The sequence below is a fragment of the Apaloderma vittatum genome, unplaced genomic scaffold (assembly GCF_000703405.1).
Source record: "Apaloderma vittatum isolate BGI_N311 unplaced genomic scaffold, ASM70340v1 scaffold11353, whole genome shotgun sequence".
NCBI classification, from domain to species: Eukaryota; Metazoa; Chordata; class Aves; order Trogoniformes; family Trogonidae; genus Apaloderma; species Apaloderma vittatum.
In genome coordinates this window covers 18,639-42,098 of record NW_009708618.1, presented here as the reverse complement: position 1 = coordinate 42,098, position 23,460 = coordinate 18,639, and the positions used below count along the sequence as shown (strand labels likewise).

The window sequence follows — 23,460 nt, the reverse complement described above, 5'->3', positions numbered from 1 at the left end:
AGCCAATGCATAAGAAGTCATTAAGCTGCTGTAGCTTGATTTGCCTGTCTAGCTCTAAATTGTAATAAAAATGTGACATTGTATTTTTTTTATTTCTTTTTTGTCTTCTTCCAGGTTTTCTTTGGTGTATTAGTAGGAGCTTTAAATCTTGGACAGGCATCTCCCTGTCTAGAAGCCTTTGCCACTGGCCGTGGAGCTGCAGCAAACATTTTTGAGACAATAGATAAAGTAAGTAATGCATTTCTAAGCTGTGTCACTTTGTAGTGGAAAAATAATGAAATAAGCCTCAAGTGGTAGTAGTTTTATGTACTGTGTAAATGAGAAAAATGAGTGCAATTAAAGAAAAATTGACTGTGCAATAGAAATGTCTAGCGGCATGCACATGGGCTCACAGAGGGTGTTGAACAGATTTCTTAAGTGGCTTGTTTCTGAATTATGTTTTACCTCAGCTGCTGTTGTTTCTTACTCCCATTTCTCCTTACGTGCAATTACTGATCGGTGCTGGCCCACGGTGAGTGTACAGGCAGGCAGTAATAGTCACCTTGCAGTGAAACTTGCCGCAAGCATCTAGCTCTCAGCCTCCAGATGACCAAGACAAAGATGTGACATCAGAAGATGTGACTCTGTTGGCATTAGTGGCAAACGTGGCATCTGTCACCCCTCCCGGAGCTACCCTGAGTTAAAATGGGACCAAACGAGCACAGGCACTAGTCATAAATGTTAATCACAATATTATCTAGACACATAGATATTTGCAGTAAGATTGTATGAGAAAGCCTGAGAGCCACTGGCATTTACTGGTGAGGATTCCTTTCTGTATCTGTAAAAATTCAGTGATTGGCAGAACACTGCTGATTCCTTAGCAGTACGTATTATCTCTGGTCATTGACAAGATTTATTATGCTAAAAGCTGTATAAACACATTAAAATGATGCTTGTCTTTTACAGAGCACATAAGGGTATGTAAAGAAAGCTAGAGGGGCTGTAGCAATGCTAATGGACTTTTTACTAACCTTTCAATGGTCTGTAATAACAATAACACATATGCCTTATAAATGCACTTCATAAGCTGAAGCTCTAAAATAAACTGAAAAAGACATGAATAAGGGAAGTGGTTTTTAGAGAAAAAAATTTAGAAGTACGAAGAGTTGCAACAGTAAGAACTAATCACAAAATTGAAGATAAGACTATCTCAGATAACCTTGGGTAAAAAAAGCAAACTGAAGTGAGATTTCGTCTGAGGAGAGAAAGGATGACAAAATTAGATCCACCTGCTTGCTGTATTTGTAGAGTTGTGATTAGACAGTAAAAGCATAGCTCTGCTCTCATACAGATTTTATTCTGTCACAAAACTTACAGCTGTGCTGAGCTTCCCACTTGCAGGATCATTGAAACTTTCCTTCATAGCTTAATGCCTGAATAAATTCCTGAAGAGGAACTAATCCTTTAACCGTTCTTAATTTCTTAGAACATACACATTTATTGTATTAAAATTCCCTTCAGTCTGTTAGGCTGCCTAAAAATCATGCATGTTTCAATTATCAAATATTGGTGTTGCTGCAGTTTTAATTCATTCCCTGTATTCCATGCTTCAAAAATCCATCCTTAGAAATTTGATTTCTTTGGGATTCCTCAAATTTCTATTAGTGCTCTGCTCGTGTCTAGCAGTCTGCAGTACCCAGGATCTGGCCAAAAGTATCTGAGACCCAAATCCCTTCATGGTAAAGCTTCCAATCAGGATTCTGGCTCTTAGGACTGTGTGTGCAAAGATGGATGTTTGAAATGCAAAGTGGTCAAGCGTGCAGATTTTCATCAACGAATTAGTTTTTCAGTGCTGTAGGAAAATGTTTATATGAGCAAAGCAATGCCATTTTATTCCTGAGGAGCAGGCTAAATTAACTTAGTCAAAAAATGCCTCCACACAGCTATTCTGTTTCAGCAAGATGATTGACTGTGACAGTACAGTAAGCCTAAAATGAAAAAAAAAAAGAAAAAGAGCATATTCCTCTTGCCTGTACTACCCACTGGTGACTACTCGGCCATCACCTTGGCCTTCATTTTCACGTCCCTTGCCTGCTAGCCCTTGGGCAGAGCTGGCTCGGCACAGCCAACTGCTGTTCAAACAGAAGTGCCACAGCTTTGTATGGTGTTGGGAATATTCATTTACTTCAGCAACGTTGGCTGTTTAACAGCAAATAACGCAATAAATTCTATTCTAGAAACCCACCATTGACTGCATGTCAGAAGATGGCTACAAGCTGGATAAAGTACGAGGTGAAATTGAATTTCATAATGTAACGTTCCATTATCCCTCCAGACCAGATGTAAAGGTAATTATTCATCATCTATCCCATGAACACAGTTACTGTAAACAGTCAAAATACTGAATTCTGGAAGCAATTTCTAGATTTCAGTAGAATTTGTTTTTCAGAAGCCCAGACCCTCTGTTTAAAAGTAGATGAAATAATTCTTCTATTAAAGGGTTCTTCTATTTACCATGCTGCTTATTTTGCCATTCTGACATATCCATTGCCATACATCTTCCTTGCTGCTGAACATAAAATTGTAGTAATTTCAGAAAAATTTACCTGCATAAACCTTTTGTTCAATCAATTATGTATTTGTATCAGCATGTGCTAGGGTAGGACGCAAAGTAATAAGCTGAATGGTGCAAGAAGATTTTATAAAACTCTTCCATTATGTTGGGGATGCACCATGCGACCCGTTAAAAAGCCAGGAAAAGACACAGAAGCGTTGGCTGTATACCCCATTATTTCTCTACTACTGTATTTGAATGGACAAATTCTCCTTGGAAAAATGTATTCCTGGACAAGCAAATGAGTGCAATTGTTTCTAAAGACAGAAGTGTATGAAGCATTACATTTTTCTACATAATTTCATTGTAACATTCATGATACATGTACAGTATCCCTTAAAGGGACTTTATTGCCAAGTTCTCCAATGGTATTAACTTGACTAGTTCTTAATGATGAGTAACAGGAACAAATGAAGATCAAAATCCATCATGGAAAGCGATGTTCTGCATTTATGAACTCTTCAAACAATGTAAAAGTACTTGGCTTTCTTTTTCTTCTTTCTTTGTAATATTTTTTCTGGATTTTGTAAAATCACTTTGGATCTCCATTTTAAGATACAGAATATACCCACTTGTTTTTATGACTTTATGAGAAATAGAATTAATAGATTCCGTTCCTTTTTTTTTCCTCTTTAGATTTTGGATAACCTTAATATGGTTATTAAAGCAGGGGAGACAACAGCTTTTGTTGGAGCTAGTGGAGCTGGAAAAAGTACAACAATACAGCTCATCCAACGTTTCTATGACCCCACTGGTGGCATGGTAAGTGTACCAGCCTAGAGTGTGTTTCTCTAGCCTTTAGGGAGCTGAACCCTAAGTTTCTTTTCTCTTTCTTTAAAGGAGTGAAATATCCTTTTGTGCATTTCACCAGAATGCTGAACAGTCTTATTAAAATAATTATGTGAAAAATGTTAGGAGAAAATAAAAATTCAGTGCTAAATCTGAATAAAAACTATACCTATAGATATCATAATTTATGAGTGGCAAATCATTTTCCATTCTGGAAAACATACTATTGAATATTTAATCATTATCCCATAATATTGCTTTAGTATATGGAATTATCATTTAGTAACGGATTGGCTATGAATATGAATTGCATCTATCAACAGTCTCATTACATGTCTGTGTACCTCATTGGCACAAATCATGTACATGGTGACCTGTTTTTGAATGTATAAAAGACAAATAACCAATTTGTTATATACATACAATCTTAAACTTGATTATTAGTTTCCAAGTGGTTTAATTTCTAGGGCCAGGCAAAGAGAGATACTGGGAAATGAAATCAAAGAGCACAGCTCCTAGGCCCAAGAACTAGAATATACTACTGCCACTGCATTGCGTTCTTGTATGTACAAAAGCAGGTTTTTTATGCTGGTTGTGGACACGCAGCATCACAGGCCCTTCATTTCCACTGTGTCTTTCTTTGTCTCTGAACTGGAGGTGATAACGTCCCTGACTTTATTTTTTTTTTTTTAATCTCCGTTTTAATTGGCTTCTGTAGATTACCCTGGATGGCCATGACATTCGTTCCCTTAATATCCAGTGGCTACGCTCGCAGATTGGCATTGTTGAACAAGAGCCAGTGCTATTTGCCACCACGATTGCAGAGAATATTCGCTACGGTCGGGATGAGGCTACCATGGAAGACATAATCCAAGCAGCCAAACAGGCCAATGCTTACAATTTCATCATGGACTTGCCACAGGTATGCCGCGCCTTGTAAATGATCTGTCAGAATTTGATGAAAAAAGAGAGAATCCTTTTGTTCCTCCCCGTTACGAAGCCATTTCTGCTCAAATAGAAGGGCAGAGGATTAATATAAATAGTAATCAGCAACATTTCCTTTGACTAGAGTTAATTAGATCTTACTACATGTATGTTTGTTAAAAAACAAAACAAAACCGAAAAGTAATAGCTCCTCAGAAATCCTATGCACAATTTGCGATGTCATTGTAATAATCACAGCACAATTTAAAAAGATGTATTTTTCATGCCGTGGAGATCTCTTTCTGCTCAGGCCAAAAGCAATTTAGAGCCCAGACTCTCATTAGCCTGCACATGTTTCTGAGCAGTCCGTACTGATCCTCACAGCCTCGTCTCCTTGTGTGAGCTCTGTAAGTTAGCTAGAGGTGCCTTTTTATTCTGTTCCCCCCCTTATGATGACAGGGATTTGATCAGTCCTGTGGTACGCTCCTTACAAAGCCCATATTTGATCATAACGGGCTGTTTGTTTTCTAGATTCTTATTCTACTAAGCAGCTTCTCAAAGAGGCACATTACAACAGTGCAGGTGATTGACAGGATTCAAGTACCGTTAAATAATGTCAGCAAGTACGTTTTATCCTCCATCTATGCATTTCCAGGCTTCCAGGAAACTATTCATAGAAAGACTGTGTAAAGGCCCATGTTTATTTCCTGGAAATGGAGGAGTAAACAAGATTTGGCTCTAGGTGAATATAGTTATCTTGGCTCTTGAGATGCTGGGCTTTATGTGTTTATTTAATTCCCTACCTAAACCCAATGCCACCAGAGTATGATGTCCCTGAATCACAGGCACAGCGTTCGTGAGTCACAGGCCATCAGCAGACAAGTCCAGTTCCGTTGAAGATTTGCTGGTGAGTCATCTGATGGAGAGTGGGCAGACGTTTCCTCGTCATTTCAGCTTTTGCTGATATAGTCACTTTGAGCAAACAAGAACATTTCACTCTTTTTGTCAGGACACAATTTTGACTTGGGGTTTGAACCCCAGTTCAGGCAAAATCATGCATAATGAAAGAAGTTATTTCATCAGCTACCCTTTCAATTTGGTGCACTAACAGTCTTTTTGTCTTTCAAAGGTGGTAATTTTTTGAGTCTACTCCCAGGACAAATTAAAGAGACATTTTTCCAATGTCATCACCAAAAGCTTAACAGAATTTTTTGGTATCTGTTTCATTTTTTTCCCCCCTTCACACAGCAATTTGAAACTCATGTTGGAGAGGGTGGGAGCCAGATGAGTGGAGGTCAGAAACAGAGGATCGCTATTGCTCGAGCTCTTGTGCGAAATCCCAAAATCCTGCTTCTGGATATGGCTACGTCAGCACTTGACAATGAAAGTGAAGCTACTGTCCAAGAAGCACTTCATAAGGTTTGCTATAGCATAGCATAAATCAGACTTAAAAGTGCAGGAATTACTTTCAATATAATCTGCAGAATGTGCTATTGAGTTGCAACAAAGCAGTGAGAAGCTTTTCTTAACAGCTGTTTCCTGTGCAGAAGTAGAACCTTAGTGTTATTGACAGAAAATGTTTTTTTCATGCATTGGGACATGAACAGAAATCTGTAGCTCCCTTTGCTCTGAAACGGATGCTCATCTATGGGCTGGGGATGGAGTTCAAGTCAAAGTCAGCTGAGACCACTAGAAGGACTCGTGCTGATGTGACCAAAGTTTAGATGACATAGTGCTGTTCCAAGTGGTTCTGTGCGTTGTCCTGGGAATGGGGCTGTTGTTGTTCCCTGTCAGGCTCGTCTTGGCCGCACAGCAATCTCGATAGCCCACCGCCTGTCAGCCGTCAAAGCTGCCGACGTCATCGTTGGGTTTGAGCATGGAAGGGCTGTGGAGAGAGGAACTCACGAGGAGCTCTTGAAGAGGAAAGGGGTTTATTTCATGTTGGTGACCTTGCAAAGCAAAGGAGACACAGCACTGAAGAGAGAAGCAATAGAAAGTAAGTGTTTGGTTTTCTTTAATAAGATGACATAAAATTCCACAGAATGCAGATATTTTTATTTTGTATTTTTGCAGTGAGGGCTAATTGCTGTTTTGTTTGGCTTTTTTTCCCACATTTAGGGCTAAATTTTAGCATTCATAGAAGTAATGCATTGATAGCCCTGGCCAAAGTGGTTTTTACACTATATGCACTAAATTACCTTCCTAATATAGATCTGCCCTGAAACATTAATCCTCACCTGCAATACCTGTCATTTTATAGCTCCATTTAGTGCTGATGGTCCAGGCCAGCTGCATTTGAAATGCAAGCAAATTACAGAGTACGTTGAAACCACCTTATTTGTTTTACTAGAGGCAGATTTGAACCAAAGCTTCTGGAAATGGAGGTCTAGTAGAATGATCTGTTGTATTTTTGTGAAGCATCACACCTTGGATATGATTAACTTAAAAGAAGAGAGCAATTACAGTGCTAAAGTAGGGAAACAGCCTTTAGCAGTCACATCCCAAGTAAGATGGTCCTTGGCTTAATATTCAGTTAACTTAATCCTGTCAAACACAAATACAGAACTTGTGGTACATGCAGGTTGAGTAGCAAGTTTGTATTACATTCCTTGCCTTCTACAAAGTATTCCAGTTATACCCTGGAGACACTGCACTTTTTTTGCGGAGCCAGAGTGGACTTAGGTTGTATTCAATTGCAGCACAAGCTGAAGAGCTCTATATGCTATATTTTACAGCAGCAGAAAATAACGTGGATGAGCCAAATCTTGAGAGAGTCCAGTCATTCAGTAGAGGAAGCTATCGGGCCAGTTTGCGGTGAGTCTCAAAAATTAATGTAAATCTCAGTATGTTTCCAGACCTCTGTATTTCATCCCATTATTCCAAAATCCCAATAGTGCCAATAAATCACTTGTCTGTATTTTACACAATAGAGGGTGAAAGGGCTGCAAGTGTTTTACTAAGATAGAGTTCATTTGGAAAGAAGTAGCTTGGGTAAAATACTACTGATTGAAAGCTCATGGATAAATAGTAAGGCCCTTAATTTTACTTCTCTTACTATCCATAGTAACTTCTCCTCAATTTTTGTCTACCGTGTTAATGCTCTGTTTTTAGTATTACTCCCATACAGCTATATATTTGTATCACCTAATGCACTTTCATTCCAGTCACTTGAAAAATGACTTACTGTGCAATTACTTCAGAAATCAATGCAATATACACGGACATTTTTATTATGGCTTCTACTTGATGAAAGTAAAGTATTTTACAAGCCAAACTGTCTTCTAGCTAGATGTTGTTTCTTTCAGGCAAGTCTCTGGCAGACACATGCAAGTTAATACGTCGCTTACATTACAGGGTTATGTTTTGTCAGGGATAGAGGTAGATTGTTTCAGCATCCCGTTTGGCTGGACTAAATGACTTGATAACAGTGAATCACCTTGGTGTCTTAACAGCTTGTGCAAATATAGTAGGATACACCACAACTTTACTTAACAAATACACAGTACGGGGTACATATAAGGCAGCATCTCAATGGTGGGGGTGGAATGTGATTTTGAAAAGTGTTTTTCCCTGTTGTGAGACTTCTTCTTGTCAAGAAGTTGGGAGAACATGAAAAAGTCCATAGGATTCCTGTGATTTTCTTCAGTGAATCTCGATTGATTTGATGTGAAAACTGCACCTGCTTTGCAAGCAAGTATTGCTTTACTGAGCTGTGAAGAACAGACCATTTCTGTCCTGTTTACAGAGCTTCACTTCGGCAACGCTCCAGATCTCAGCTCTCTAACGCGGTCCCTGACCCTCCGTTATCCATTGCAAGAGATCAGGCCGAGTCTATGTATCTTATGTCTTCTTATGGGGAAGATGATGGACAAGCAAAAAAGGTCAGGTCCAGTAGTTTGCTACTAAATTTTCAACCAAACAGGTTATATTACTTGGTAATGATAACCTGTAGATATGTGCCTCTCTTACAGGAGTTATTGGCAGATACGTCTTCTTGGATTGATCCTTTTCTCTTCTTAAATAAAAGCATAACTTCAGTTCTTATCCTCTATGTAAACCCTAGGCTGCATTTTGATAACTATTACACTTACTGATCTGTATAAAATTTCTAGCAGAGCATGACCTGTTGGTAAATTGATGTATGTTGTAGATTAAGTTGAAAAAGACATCTTCATAAAAGCAAAATGCTCAGTCTGTGAAATGTAATAGCCACTTAGTGATACAAATGACACTACTTTTTGTTCAATAAGTAAATTCAATTTTGTCTCAAAATCCATCTGGTGACTTGAGTAAAGAGAGACCTTCACTGCAACCTAACCCAGAGTCCTTTCACTGACAGTGTCCTTGTGCAATCAGCTGAACAGAAAATAGAAAGTAATGACAGTATGCCTTCAAATTATGCAGAATACGTAGGGATATACACAGTGTGTTTCTAAAGTGCTTACAAAGCTCCCTGAAGCATGGCTACAGTTGTTCGGTGCAGAGAACAGCAGTTAGAAGTCACTGCTGTTGCTATTGCTGAGCTTATTCTGTGGATAAATAGGGGGCTTTAGTGCTGGTTAGAAGTCACTGCTGTTGCTATTGCTGAGCCTATTCTGTGGATAAATAGGGGCCTTTAGTGCTCTCACCCTGGCACTAGCTCAGAAGGAAGAGGAAATACAAGATGCTTCCGCCCATTTTGTCCTTGCCCATTTCCAGCAGATAGGTCTTCACGGTGTCTGTTTTGTCTGAGCATTTCCAGTCGTATGAACTGAGGGAGATGAGCAGGGCTCAGCACATTGAGTGTTACAAAAAATTCTGCATAAATCACACTTCAGGGTAAGTTGTAATTTGATGATGAATATTCTGCTCTTACTGGGAATAATTATGGGAATTCAGCATATAGTCTGAGGATGTTTCACAGAAGGGAGGCATAATTAGCATATATAAAGCCTGAATCCAGCTATCACTCTGAGATCTCCCTTGTTCTAATTATATGGCGTACCTACTAGTTTGATGCAGAGTCAGATCAGTGTGTTCACCCACAATACTTTAAAATAATATTTAAGATTATTCCATGAATGACACAAAGAGCTGCTTGTGAGGAGGCACTAGGGGAGGCAGCAAAAAGGGAACAGCCTGAGTTTCAGTGGCATAAATTCTTAAACTGGTCATAATTAACCTCTTAAATTGTAATCAGTAGAACCGCGCAAGGCATGGATCTCTCTCTTTCTCTCCAGTAAAGGTAATTATTTATGTAACCCTTTCGTGACTTCCCAGCCCTACAACAGAGCTCCAGACACCATAACTGCCCCTTCCATCACAAAGCCAGAGCAGCTGTTTTGGTACTGGGTGACTGTTTAACAGACTAGGCTATTTTATCTCACTGTCGAAGGGAAGACAATGCTGGGGGAATGCATTTGCTTCATAAATTCAACCTGTTATTTTTAGGAATCTGATGCCGTGAAGGAAGATGTCAAGCCTGTACCGTTTACCAGAATTTTGAAATACAATGCCTCTGAATGGCCATACATGGTGCTTGGATCTCTGGCAGCAGCTGTGAATGGAGCAGTCAGTCCACTCTATGCTCTGTTATTCAGTCAGATTCTTGGGGTATGTTATGCTAACATTTTAAAGTGTATTTTAGCTGGGAAGCAGATGGCAGCAAATGTAGGAAGAAGAACTTGATGTGTTTTGGGCAAATCTTTCGACCTTTTTAAGTAAATGGGGTTAGCCTTCTTGCCTATAAACAATTTTTCAGTAAAGATATTTATATCACTGTCATCACACTATCATTTGAGCTCTTTGAAGGGGTATTCTCATTAGTGTTTGTCACGTGTTCTTCACTGTCTCTTTTGTTCCTTTCCCAGGAACTGTAGGAAGTGGTTTACTATACTTGCATACAGTTTATTTTAGCTGAGACAAGATTTATCTCACGTGCAGGTACAGTGGAGAGAGAGACATGCAGAGGTCATTCCCTGCAGAATTTTATTCTACAGGCCTGGCCAAGCTTTTAGGAAAGCTTTGGATCAGATCCCAAAAAATACTTCACTTTTTTATTCATATATTTCAGTCAGTTCTTGGCTGCCTGCTCCCTGCAGAATACCCAGGGAGAGGCAGATAATCATGACAGGCTCCATAGCTTCCAGTAAAAAGTAGGCTTGCATCAACAAGTTTGGAAGACAAGCAGGAAATAGGAATATGCTTTAAACCTTGGCATTCACTAAAGGGTGAATCAAAAATCATAGCCTCATTTGAAACTTCTCCAGAGTTCAGCCATGACTCGTTTTTCTTTCACAAACTTGCTGTAATAAAAAGAGGATGCTTCTCCTTTTTAAAAGAGCTTTTTTTGAAAACATTTGCCAACTTAGTGGGAAACTGGAGGAATGCCTGAAGAAATTCAGTGCTGCTCTTACTAATGCCTAGGAAAGTGTCCTAAGTTTTCAAGAATTAGGAGGATAGAGAATACTGCTCCACTGATGTGGTTTCTTATTGGATAATGACACTTTCACTGGGAAGAAAACAGCAATGCCGCTATGGTTTTGTGGTTTGAGTACCCACATGAGAGAGGATAAAACTTGTGTTGTGATTCCCAGTTATTGTTTAGGTACATAGGTGTGCAAAGAATATCTGACCTAAAGGGCAGACACTCTTCTAGAAGCTGGAGATCTGAAACCTCTCAGGGCGGAAAGAGTGAATGAATAAATGAATGAATGCCCCAGCATCTGAGCCGCTGATTAGAAAAGGGTTGAGAAAATGATCCTAATATCAGTTCCAGCAATCTAACAAAAATAAGATTAAACTTCTGGAGTTTTTTTTTTTCTGGCTTAGACATTTCTCTCTGGGAGGTTACTCAGGACTTTGAATCACCTTTACTTGCAACTTGATGTTTGCTAGCTAAGATCCAGAGATGGGCAGAGCAAAAGACATTCTAGTCCCTATTGATTCACTGAGTGGCTCCTGGCCAATGTGCTTGGCCTTTTAGCTGTAGGTGTGCCACCTCAGAACAATTCTTGAGTGTCTAGACCTCATGCCAAGGACTGTGGCTTTCACGAGACAGCAGGTGAGCCACTGCTGTGAGCATTCTGCAGTGAATCTACCCTTTGATTCATATTGAGAGAGGTTTTTCTAGACACTGGGAGGCCTGAGGCTGACATCATCCTGCCAGCTTCGAAGGATGAATTGTAAGGTCTCAGTCCATCAAAGGACAGAGGCTGCAGGAAAAAAAACAAACAAGCCATAATGAACATGAAAAAAGTCCAACATCTGTATTTCATTATCCGTAAATTTAAACCATTTCTGCCTGGTGCCAAGGCAGTCAGGCAGATGGAATATGCATCTGCTTTCCAAGCTGTCAGAAACTCTGCAATGATGTTGTGGCAGACATGAAGGCTTGTTCTCTGGGACCAATATGCTGGGGAAGTGAGGGAAAAAATCCCCACAGCTCTGAAAAAGGAGGATAAATTTAGTGAAGTCTGCCTTGAGGATTTTCAGAAATTAATCCTAAAAAGTGAATGAAACTGGACATGTCTTCTGATCAGTTCAGATCAGAAGTGTGCCTTTGGAACAAATTTCTCAGTAGTTTCTTCTTACTATGCTTTTTGGTTAATCTTGCCTACCATCTAGCCATACAGAAGCAGCGAACTAAAGATTATTTATAACAAACATAAATGCTCACTGGGGGTCCCAGGGCAAGTGTCTCTCTTTTCAATGCTCAGTTTTGTATTTTATATTACTCTATTCAACTAGAGAGAAAAAATTCAAAGTGTGAAAAGAAAAAATGTTAGATTCAGCCCATGTATGGGGCCGTCCCAGTGTTTCTGCAGAAACAGCACACAAATCACTTGTGGAAAGGTCATCAGCATCTCTGCAGAGTAGTGTATTGCACCCCACTTCACAATTATATATTTATTATGATCCATCATTACTGTTTTTATCATAGTGTTTATTAGTTTTACTCATTAGAATTCCTATTCATTTCAACAGAGATTTTGCTGATTTCTTTTCATATGGAAAAGTCCCACAGCATCGTAATTGACACGACATGCACGTTAAGGGATGTCCATACGATGAGCAGCTCTTATTCTCCTGGTTATGTTTTAGGCTCGCAATTCGTCGCATGACCACTGCTATGAAGTGCATTTTCCCATTCATGTCTAGATATTGAAATCTGCTCATAGCCTGTTCAATTCAGGATCTAACATGAATTACTGAATATACAGTGGCTTTCATTAGGGGAATAGAAACAGACCATTTTATGTTTTGTCCTTATTGTGATAGATTAAAAATACTTGATTTTTTCCTTTTTAAAAAGACAAATAAAGATTAATCTGGGAAAGTAACATGCCTTGCTACTGATAAGTGAGCATGGCACTGGAACAGCACTGCACTTGAAACACTAAATGCCGTTTTGAATTTATCATTTTGGATTTTGTAGGACTTATTTTGTGGCCAAGCTACTGACATTCAAAGTTAAGATATGTGAAGTGGAATTCCCACTAGAGAACAGCTATTTCTTTTTCTCAAATTCATGTTCTAATTTCTCTCTGTTACTTTGATGCATAGGTCACTTTGAACTCACTTAAATAACTGGAGTTGACCTTTTATGACTAGTACTTATGTTTATTTTTGTGAAATCCTTATATTGTGCAGCTGTAATGAAAAATCCTTTCTTCTCTTTCCCCTGTTAAATATTTACCTAGAAGAATTTAAGATGGTTTTGATATAAGTACAAGTCAAACTCACAAGTTATTTTTAATCACACCTTACAGATAACAGACTAAGATATTTGTCAATTTATAGTAATTTTTACCTGTGAAATCCAATGAGAACTAATTTAAGGTTAGTGGAGTAGTACAAACATGAGCTGTGCCCTATACCTGCTAGTAGCAGAAATCTATTAGCAACTTCAGGTAGGTTGATGGACCTACATATCAACTGCTCTGACTGAAAGGATTTGCTAACGCATGGCTGTTTAGATTTGGACCACTACTACAGTAGCACCCAGTAACACTGGCAGGTCTGGAAAAAGACCAGATATTAAGAACAAGAGATAAAAGGAAAATGCCATGGAGACTGGAGCAGAATGCCATGAAGGGCTCTAAGCACTGATGCTTTTTCTCAAGTACCAAGCAGTAAGCAAATAGCTCGTATCCACTCTCCTTCAGTAAAAGTTAATAGGTTCCTCGTGGAACCTACTTACAGCAATTACAGCATCCATCAGCGTTGTGCAAGGAGAGCCATGTGAGGATGTAATTATTGTGACTTCGGTTTTGTATGGCCCAAGAAAGTTGCAACTGGCATAGATTAGAAAGGAGGCGAAGGTGAGGGGGCGGCTCTACTGTTGCGTTGGCATTACACTATTTATTTCATTGCTCTTCTCTGGTTCTCACAATAGATTTTGTTTAGAGTTGGGGAGGAAGAATGATTAGTTATAACTAGGGATGGACCACAAGTATTAGCAGTATGTACATACGTCAAGCAATACATTTGTTGTTTAACAGATACAAGACTATTATGTTGTACCCAGGCTCACCTTAGGAAAAATATGAAGTTGGGCCCTTGCAGGGGGTGAGGGAGAGCTTTGTGTTTTGACATTGGCTCTAGGGTGGGCTTCTGCACTGGGCAATAGGGACATTGTCACAAACAAACTTCACACACAGCAGAACTGACACTTCTCATGTGATGCCACCCGTTTTTTCTTTCAAAGACATTCTCCATTCTTGATGAAGAAGAACAAAGAATCCAGATCAATGGTGTCTGCCTGCTCTTCATCTTTGTTGGAATTGTGTCATTTTTCACACAGTTTCTACAGGTAATCGCAGTCCAATATGGGTAAATTTTGTTTCTGGGCCCTTGCTCTGTGGGTATCTCTTTCTGTACAATATTTGCACTTATTCTTATGCACCCCAGGGATACACTTTTGCCAAGTCTGGTGAGCTGCTTACAAGACGGTTAAGGAAAATTGGTTTCCAGTCTATGCTGGGGCAAGACATTGGTTGGTTTGATGACCGCAAGAACAGCCCTGGTTCTTTGACTACAAGACTTGCAACAGATGCTTCACAGGTCCAAGGGGTAAGACCTGGTAGCTTAAGAATCATTTTACTACAAGCTCGGGTTGAAGGCCTATTTTGGCCCATTGTCACAGAAATGAGCCGGCACACAGCCAGCTAGTCAGTGTAGATCAATTCGTGGTCAGCAAGTTAAGCTATTTTGATTTATCACAGATTGTCTAGGCAGAACTGTCATCACTGTATTTATCTAAAGGCACAAATAGGGCCACAATTTACTGCCCATTATTCCTGCCTGTATTACCAGAACAAGAACATGAAAATCACTAAAATATGAGCCGTCAAAGGAACAGGAAGGAGCATCCAGTGCAACAAATTTTAATTTCCTTTTCTTGGAGATGAATTAGCTTTTTGTCACAATGCTTAAATGATTATTTCAAAAATGTCAGACTAGTATTTTGGTGACACTCATCGCTAATCACGTTTTCAAATATTCAGCATTATGCTTGTTATGACAACTTTTGATTTAAACTGACAGTCCACTTGAGAAAACAGTTTATGCTACTGGCTGATGCTCCAGCCGGGGAATTGTGCAGCCAGTTTCAGTGTGACTTATTGCTTGGAAAAGTGAACCAGTAACTCTGTGCACTCTGTTCCTTAGTGGGTGAGGGTAAAGTCTTGCAGAGCTATAAACGTTACCTATGGGAACCGATGCTTTGATAGGAGTCAGATGCCATTTTACTTGGCTCTGATGCAAACAATTTTGTAGAAATTAAGAAGAGAGCTAGACTGAAGATGGTAGGTTAGTTTTTAAAAACTATTAATTGAGGATTTAAGAATTTAAAAGACAAATGAGAGAAGAGGTTCTCCAAACCTCTATCAGCAGTAGTTTCTGCAGAGTCAGAGAAACCAACTCCAAACCTCTTCAGGCCCTACAAAGCATATTTTAATTGAAATGAACAAACTTGTAAAGCACTGACTAAGCCATTTAAGAGGTCCTATGGGACAACTTTGTTCTGAGAACTTGTAGAGCAGTGGGGCACAGACATTCAACCAGCAGCTCCAGGGACAAGAACCAGAGCTACCTGAGCAGCAGTGCCCTCCACCCCAGAGAGCGTAGCCAACTGCTCCCGTTGCAGAGCAAGCTGAAGGTGAGAAGATGCACGGAAGTGTCTGGGGTCTGAAAATGTCCACATCTGCACCAGGAGTAAGAAGTGGACTCGGGATGTGGGCGAGGGGGGGGCGTTAGAGGTGCAGGACTCAGGTAAGAGCAGCCCTACGGCTGCTCCGTTTGGCAGTGGGTGCAGAGCTGGGAGCTGTACCTCCCCCTGTGGCCAGGTGCGAAGCACCCTGCCCTACTGCTGCCAGTCAGAGGAGCAGCTCATGGTGAGCATTTTGGGAGGATTCGATGATGAGCATTTTGTCCTGTGAGTTCACATCTTGCAAATGAATTCAACTGAAAAGAATCAAGTATATCAAATGTGTATTTTTTTTCTAATACATAGCAACGTAGTTCCTATCTAGGGCGGCTGTTTACTGCTATGAAAGAAAAAAACCTTTGAGTGAATAAATCAAATTTATTACAAAGAATAGTGTTCCTGAAGTACTTAAGGAGAAGATGAATGCATTCAGTAAAGGTGATGTCAAAGGTGTATTTAAAACTTTTCCTTAATAAAGATACAGCCAGAATAATTCATCCTTCCTCAGTGATGTTTCTTACTGATTTTAGCACAGCTGAGACTTGTTGTTAATAGTTAGGTTGCAAAAGAGTTTATTATTTAAATCTAGATGGATAAATGTAGTGCTAAACAGAGCATTCAGATAACTGGTTCCCCAGAGAACTAATTTCGATAGTTAGATTGTCTTTCTCACAATCATTAGAAACAATTTTCTGAGTTCTCAATTGAAAGTTTGGTGGGTGAAAGCAGTATTGGATATTTGCAACTCTTCTCTTGATGTAATTAATTGAAAACAGTACATGTGAACTGGCTAAATTCTAACGCAGTTAGCAGCCATTAATGCCTTATGATATTTAAGATAATTTAGAGTTTTCTAAAGTTTTATAGGAGAACTTATTTAAAGATTATTAAAGTTACTATTGGGCTATAAGGCAATTACCTTTGTTTCTATTCTTCGAAGGCAACTGGATCACAGATAGGAATGATTGTCAATTCCTTTACCAACATTGGAGTGGCCATGATCATCGCTTTCTACTTCAGCTGGAAACTGAGTTTAGTTATACTGTGTTTCCTGCCATTCTTGGCCTTATCTGGAGCTGTGCAGGCTAAAATGCTGACAGGATTTGCCTCTCAGGACAAGAAAGCACTGGAAGCTACTGGACGGGTAATGTTATTTAAAAGCTAATTTATATTTACAGTCATGGGTAGATGAAAAATCAGGCATTTGGGACCATCAGTAATTCAAATGTAATGAAACTGGCAATGTTTTGCAAAGAAGTTGTAATAGTTCATCTTGTCAAATCGTTGAAACACCATTGGGAAACTCCCTAACTGCAAAAGCACTTGCTGTGTGGAATGTGACTGACTCTTCCAAAGTTATTGGGCCTAATGAGCAGACACAGGTCTCTCAGCAGTCTGTGACCTTTGTTGGGACTTACATTAACACCTGTGTGTTCACGCCCTGTGATTATGCTGTCCTCCGAAAGCCGTGATACTTGTTCACCTAGACAGCCTCACACCTGAGAGAGCAGACTTGTTCCTGCAGTGGGCCCTACTAACTTGCCAGCTTCTCCATCAATGCGTGCTGCTAGAACATAGGCATATCTTTATTTTAATGTGTGGATTTTAAGTCTCAAAATTCTATCAATTCTCTTTTCTTGGCTGGCATCTAAATCTTTTTTTTTTTTTTTAAATTCAGATAAGCATTAACCCTCTCCTGTTAATTTGTAAGAGGAGACATAGCACCTCTTCAAAATACCTTAATTTTTTGTTCCACGATGAAAACATGCTTATGTGGGTGTTAAACCAATGAGCCTGGGGCACAAGAAAGGAAATCCCTTTCACTGGAAAGCAGGTGTCCAGTGTCCATGACCCCTGGGTAAAGCCCTCCTCCGTGTTACTCTTGCTCCCGTACTCTGCTGGCTACAAGACCCTGCAGACTGCCTCACCTCAGGGGCCGAGGATAGCTTTACGTAGTTTGGACCGGCTGAGCAGACTGCCAGGCCATATTCCAAACCAGGAAAAGGTAGGGACGCAAGAGATTGCCGTTTCCTCACGCGTTCACTCCTGCGCAAGTCTGCTGCCTTTGAAACACCTGAACTCCCTGGACTTTCGTTCTGTGTCACTAAGTTCTGGCACGTGACCCAGAACTTGATACTTTTAAGATATCAGCTGTGCACAAATCGAACTACATCAGAAATGCAGGGGATTTAGAAGACGGGCAGCATGAGGAAGACTACCTCAGATGACCTTGCTCAAAGGAGTGCCTGAGCCTTCCACCTCGCTTTAAGCTGCCGTGTTTCTAGCATCAGAAGAAATAAGCTTTGCAGGCACTCTCAAAGACTCAGATTTTCCTTCTGCAGAGGTACCATAACCCATCTTAAAATGATCCTTGCCAGAGCTCCCACTCCTCCTAATCTTGCTCCTTCCTACATTAACGTCCTGTCTTCCTATATTAACCTCTCTTACCCATCCCATCTTCCACCTTGCCCCGTTTGAACCTTCCCTCTACCCAGATGAGCTCTCAGCCAACCTCTTGACCTCAGTCTGTGCAGCAAACGCATGGACTGGAGCCCTTTGCCCTGTTCAGCTCCACATCTTCTGCCTGTTTCCTTCCCATTGCCTGCGGCAGCTGGCTCAGGCTGATACCCCTGTTCTCGACTTCTCCTGAATTCCCATTTCTGGGCATGATTTAAAGAAGCATGTCATGACTAGGGGCAGAGAACTTTTTTTTTAAAAAAAATCATGTTGACTACCTACGCATGCAGACTTCTGGAATTATTGTTTTTTTTAAATGCACAAAAGGTATTATGTGAATTAGTATCATTTCGCTTGGCTATTGCTAATCAAATGAATGTATTTATGGGCCACTCCTGAGTGCTATTAGCAACAATCTTCAGCCCGGAAAGCCAAAGAAGAATTAAGACCTGACCAGCTGCCCACATTCAGAACAGTTTGATTATTTTAAAAAGTGATAAATCAAAATACTGTCTTGATAAGGAGAGAAGCTTCACTAATGAGTCAAAGCATCAGCTTTTGTTCAGCGGAATGATCCAGAGACTGGGGTGAAAAGGGCACTCAATGCTTCAGCAGTTTCAGTGATGACTGATTATGTCTGGTGTTATTTTCTCATTTATTTGCTAGCACTGCATCCAAATGCAAACTATTCTGAGTTCTGCCACAGTGATTGCTCATCAGCCACACTAAACATGGAAAATCAGTCTGAACAATCCGATTCACAGTACCTACTTAGCCACTCCTTCACACTGTATGATAATGCAAGAGATTTGACTCTTAGTTTTTGACCAGGAGAAAAACAACCATGAAGCAGGATGGAATATTTTTAATGTTTTATATTCAGATCTCTTCCTGCATGCTGAAAACATTCATAAGTCATACACCAGACTATTGCTTCCCTAAGGAAAGTATCACACTATGAAGTTCAGGCAAGCCACAACATTTTAAAACAATTTCTTACTAAAACTAGTTGAGATAAGTAGGGTGAAGTTAGGACCAAATAAACTGTCAGTTTACTTCTATAGATAAAACTGTAGTATTATATTTTTGGGACAGAAATGCAAATTCTGACTGGCAACAAAGCACAATATAAAGTCTACAATGAATTAAAGCTCCAGAGAAGTTTCCACAGGGATTATCTTACAATTTTCTGTGTTGCATGTTTCTATGTTCATAGACAAGCGTTTGTTTACTCTTTGCCTATGTACAAGGTAAGACTCCGGGAAATTGTGTAACTGATGCTAGAGGAATCAAGTGGCACCCCTCCATTCATTTGTTCCATCTCACCAGGCTTTTTGGACATAAACAGAGAAAGAGGGAGGGTGAGCAGGTGAGAAAACAGTAAATTCAAGTGGCTTTAATTTACGAAATGGAAGTTGGGGATAGTATCCTTTCTTTTTCCCTGACTATTGCTGTAAGTAAAACAAAAAAAAATACTTGAAGTAAATATCTTTAATTAATAAATGCATGCAATCAAAGAAATCTGTTCCTAAAACCATTCTTGCTTTTGTGGAGGTCCCATTTATTCACATTACTTAAAATATGTTCACAAGTGAGAGCACGTGCCCAGTTTCCCAAGTGCACTTACAGTAACTTAGCTCTAGAGGAGCAGACAGTGCATTACTGCTGAGGATGTTACTAGATAACTGCTTGCAGGAAAGTTTCTCTGATATTTGGGACAATCTTATCATATCTGAATCAATTTATATATGGAATTAGTGTCCTGTGTTCACGAGAACCATGAATTAGGAGCAATTACACATTCATTTTCTTTTTTCTTCTCCAGATTTCCAGTGAAGCCCTCTCTAACATCAGGACTGTAGCTGGGATAGGGAAAGAGAAAATGTTTATTGACAATTTTGAGAAGCACCTGGGCATGCCCTACAGAGCTGCAATCAAAAAAGCACATGTTTATGGACTCTGCTTTGGCTTTGCCCAGAGCATAGTGTTCATTGCCAACGCTGTCTCCTACAGATACGGAGGGTTTCTAGTTGAGACAGAAGGACTGCATTACAGCTTTGTGTTCAGGTGAGAGCCTGCCGGGAGCCAGAAACAGGCTCCTCTCCAGAGGGGCTGGTCTTGCCGTCGTGTTCAGTTTCCCAACCCCTTGCCAAGACTGACAGTGTCCCCCTTTCCCACAGGGTGATCTCTGCTATTGTCACCAGCGGAACTGCTCTGGGAAGAGCTTCTTCCTACACCCCAAACTATGCCAAAGCCAAAACATCTGCTGCACGGTTTTTTCAGCTGGTCGATCGGCTTCCCAGGATCAGTGTTTACAGTGAAAAAGGGGAAAAATGGGTAAGAGTGGAGATGAGTAATCTGCAATGTCATTCAGCTCAATATAACAATTTATACATCCGCAAGGAACGCTGCCTTACAGGAAGGTTATGCTGGTTGTATAATTGTTACTTTGCTCTTCTGGAAGCAGTGAGCTCTGCACTAGACAGTAAGAGTAACATAAAGGGGGGCTATTAGGAATGTGTCAGTGTAAATCTCTGTAAATTGGAATAGGACCAATTTGGATGACTCACAGAATAGCACGTTTTTTCTTTCTGCTCTACAGTTCGCACATAAACCTGACTATCACCACCTTCTGACACGGGCTTTTTTGCCATTCACATAAAAATGCTGGAGGTGTTCATGAGGAGACAAATCATCTTTTAAGTCAGACAAAATGAAAATGCTCAATTTTTCATGATTTGAAAAGTCAGATTCAGAAAATTCAAAGAGTTAATTTTTCATAAGTAATGAAATCTTGAAATAATTGTGATGAACTAAATATATTAAGTATTTTTCTTCAAACCATGAAAATAAAACATCTTGATTCCCTTCAGAGTTTTTTTTTAAGAGTCCTGGGAAAACTAACCTGAATTCATGTATTGTTTTAACATTGTGAAATTTGGTTGATTTTACTTTTTTTTACCAAATCCAGCTTTTTGCACAAATATACTTGGGACTATCACCAAATTTACACTTACATAGTGTCTATAGGAGAATTAAAAAAAAAAAAACAACCAAAACTTACCAATTTGCAATGCAAGTCAATCCTTTTGACCAGTGCAGTGTGGGGAAGTATAAGCAGAGCAATAGTGTTATGAATAATGGCTTTGTCTCTTGGACAACTACTCCAGCACGGTTTTGTCCCTCTTTCTGGGCTATTTTCATGAGCATGAATGTCATATTTTAAATAAGAGATGCAAGAATGGAACCTGAGGAAGAGGTACTTTGTATTTTACAACTCAGTTTTGAGCCTAAGCTTATTGTGGATTCTTTCTCTTCTCTTTTTTTTTTTCTTTACTATTTTTACCTACCAGGATGATTTCAAGGGAAGCATTGAATTTCTTAACTGTAAATTCACGTACCCTTCTCGGCCTGATATTCAGGTCCTGAAAGGACTCTCTGTAGCTGTTAACCCTGGACAGACTTTGGCATTTGTTGGGAGTAGCGGCTGCGGTAAGAGTACCAGCGTCCAGCTTCTGGAGCGTTTCTATGACCCTGAGGAAGGAAGTGTGGTAAGAAAGGAAACGTGGTTTGTGTGCTCGTTTTCAGAAATGCTCCAAGGGCACTTCCGAACGCATCCCGCTGTGCAGCCTGGCAGTAGTGGCAGCTCCACGTGCAGCTTGGGGCTTCAGCTCCTTCTCAAACAAATGTGGACTCCTCGGCCAATTCCTGAGCAGCATCTCAGGTGTATTCAGGCAAGACGAGAATACTCCAAGCCCCAGGAGCACCCTCGTGCCACACGTAGGCCATGGGTGTTCCCCCTGATGGCCCCAGTGTGAAACACATGTGTAATGAACCTTGTGCGAGCACAGGCTAAAATCAAGCCTGAATGGAGCAAAAAGGAGTTGGAATATCCCTCACTACATAGCTTCAATGTGCAGCTTCACTGAGGGCTGAATTTGTCTAGATTCCAGTTATTCAATTACTGATAGCTTAAAAAGCTTATAAATCTTTTCTGCATGTAAATACTTGGCAGTTTGATTTCTCTTTTCTTTGGAAAAAAAAAAGTATGCCAGGAAGGCAACAAAGCATGTGCCTAACATGAGGCCATTAAATAGTTCACCTGGACTTAAGATGAAGCAACTGGTCTAGTGTTTGGCTGTGTTACAGCCATATCCAGAAAATACACATCATGCACAGAGGAGTCAGATCACTTTGAATTGGTTGTGTTTGCATTTCAGTCATATAGCTAAATAATTTAGTTTTGCTATGAACGATTTGGGTTTTGCAGGCTGTTGTTTTGGAATGATGTTTAAAGTCTTCTCCTATTTCCTGGTAGTTAATAGATGGACACGACACCAAGAAAATAAATGTACAGTTTCTTAGATCAAAAATTGGAATAGTGTCGCAGGAGCCTGTGCTATTTGACTGCAGCATTGCTGATAATATCAAATACGGCAGTAACACCAAAGAGGCGACGATGGAAAAAGTCATAGAAGCGGCCCAGAAGGCTCAGCTGCACGATTTTGTCATGTCACTGCCCGAGGTAAGTGCCCGTGAGGCCTCGGCTGCAGAACCACAGATGGGCAGCAGGACTTCCTCCGGTTAAAGCTGCTGACACGTACACCTTGTAGTGACTTTTACAGCTGTAACAGTAGGAGCAAAGAGGCTCTCATGACCACTTTGGTATGTTCCTGAGATGTTGGGGCTGAATTGCGACTGGATTTTTACACAGCAGGCAAATATTTATATCACTGAAACCAGCAAGTGCAACTCTAACGAGAGAGAAAAAGGGAAGATGTTGTTTCAAAGCCATGGACAAGGAAGGAGCAGAGGCACAGTTCAGCAAAGCATTACACCGAGTCAGGAAACGTGAATGCTGTTCGAGCTGTGGGAGATTCGCATTGTGACTAGGGCATGATACTTAGACAAAAAGTCCTTGATGCTGGCTGCTTACGTGCGCTTCAGAAGTATTTCAGTGCACTGCTATCATAGAAATAGAAACCAGAAGAACATTAAAGGTATGGGTACATTCTAGGGAATCAAACAAAACACTCTGACACTCTTCTTCCAAATCCAGGGTGGGGGATTTCTTTTGCTTCGGACAGATCAGCCAACACCTTGCTATCAAATCTTCCTTCCAGGCCCATCAGCACACTGCCTGGGCCCCTGGGCCATGCACGCTGCAAAAGCAGGGCTCAGAAACATCTCCCCAAACACGTGTATCACTCACACAGTACTTTTGCATTATCGGGTTCTTTAAGGAGGAGGCAGCAGTGGTCAGTGCTCTTGCTTTTTTCCTTCTGCTCTTCCTTTAGGTTGGGTACTGGTGAGTTTGCTTACATTGGAACAAAAATCTTCCTTTTGTATGTTTTTCAGAAATATGAAACTAATGTTGGGGCTCAAGGATCCCAGCTGTCTCGTGGGCAAAAACAACGTATTGCTATAGCAAGGGCCATCATACGAGAGCCGAAAATTTTATTACTTGATGAAGCTACATCTGCCTTAGACACAGAAAGTGAAAAGG

At 40.2% G+C, this 23,460-nt stretch overlaps 2 protein-coding genes across 3 annotated transcripts in view; one reads left to right on the top strand and one right to left on the bottom strand.

Moving 5' to 3' along the window:
- ABCB11 (ATP-binding cassette, sub-family B (MDR/TAP), member 11) overlaps positions 1–23,460 on the top strand; it is a 43,518-nt gene that overhangs the window by 19,110 nt on the left and 948 nt on the right. For both annotated transcript variants that reach the window (XM_009866623.1, XM_009866624.1), the window contains 17 exons: positions 115–228; positions 2,220–2,330; positions 3,233–3,358; positions 4,104–4,307; positions 5,558–5,728; positions 6,104–6,305; positions 7,048–7,123; positions 8,055–8,190; positions 9,740–9,901; positions 13,998–14,102; positions 14,201–14,362; positions 16,438–16,641; positions 19,780–20,021; positions 20,135–20,291; positions 21,308–21,505; positions 22,273–22,479; positions 23,313–23,457. In XM_009866623.1, coding sequence (XP_009864925.1) covers positions 115–228; positions 2,220–2,330; positions 3,233–3,358; positions 4,104–4,307; positions 5,558–5,728; positions 6,104–6,305; positions 7,048–7,123; positions 8,055–8,190; positions 9,740–9,901; positions 13,998–14,102; positions 14,201–14,362; positions 16,438–16,641; positions 19,780–20,021; positions 20,135–20,291; positions 21,308–21,505; positions 22,273–22,479; positions 23,313–23,457 — 2,722 coding nt within the window. The remainder of the gene's footprint in view (positions 1–114; positions 229–2,219; positions 2,331–3,232; positions 3,359–4,103; positions 4,308–5,557; positions 5,729–6,103; positions 6,306–7,047; positions 7,124–8,054; positions 8,191–9,739; positions 9,902–13,997; positions 14,103–14,200; positions 14,363–16,437; positions 16,642–19,779; positions 20,022–20,134; positions 20,292–21,307; positions 21,506–22,272; positions 22,480–23,312; positions 23,458–23,460) is intronic.
- Positions 11,852–23,460, bottom strand: part of G6PC2 (glucose-6-phosphatase, catalytic, 2) — a 24,187-nt gene continuing 12,578 nt past the window's right edge. The window contains exon 8 of the transcript XR_717795.1: positions 11,852–11,862. The gene's annotated coding sequence lies outside the window, so the exon portion shown is untranslated. The remainder of the gene's footprint in view (positions 11,863–23,460) is intronic.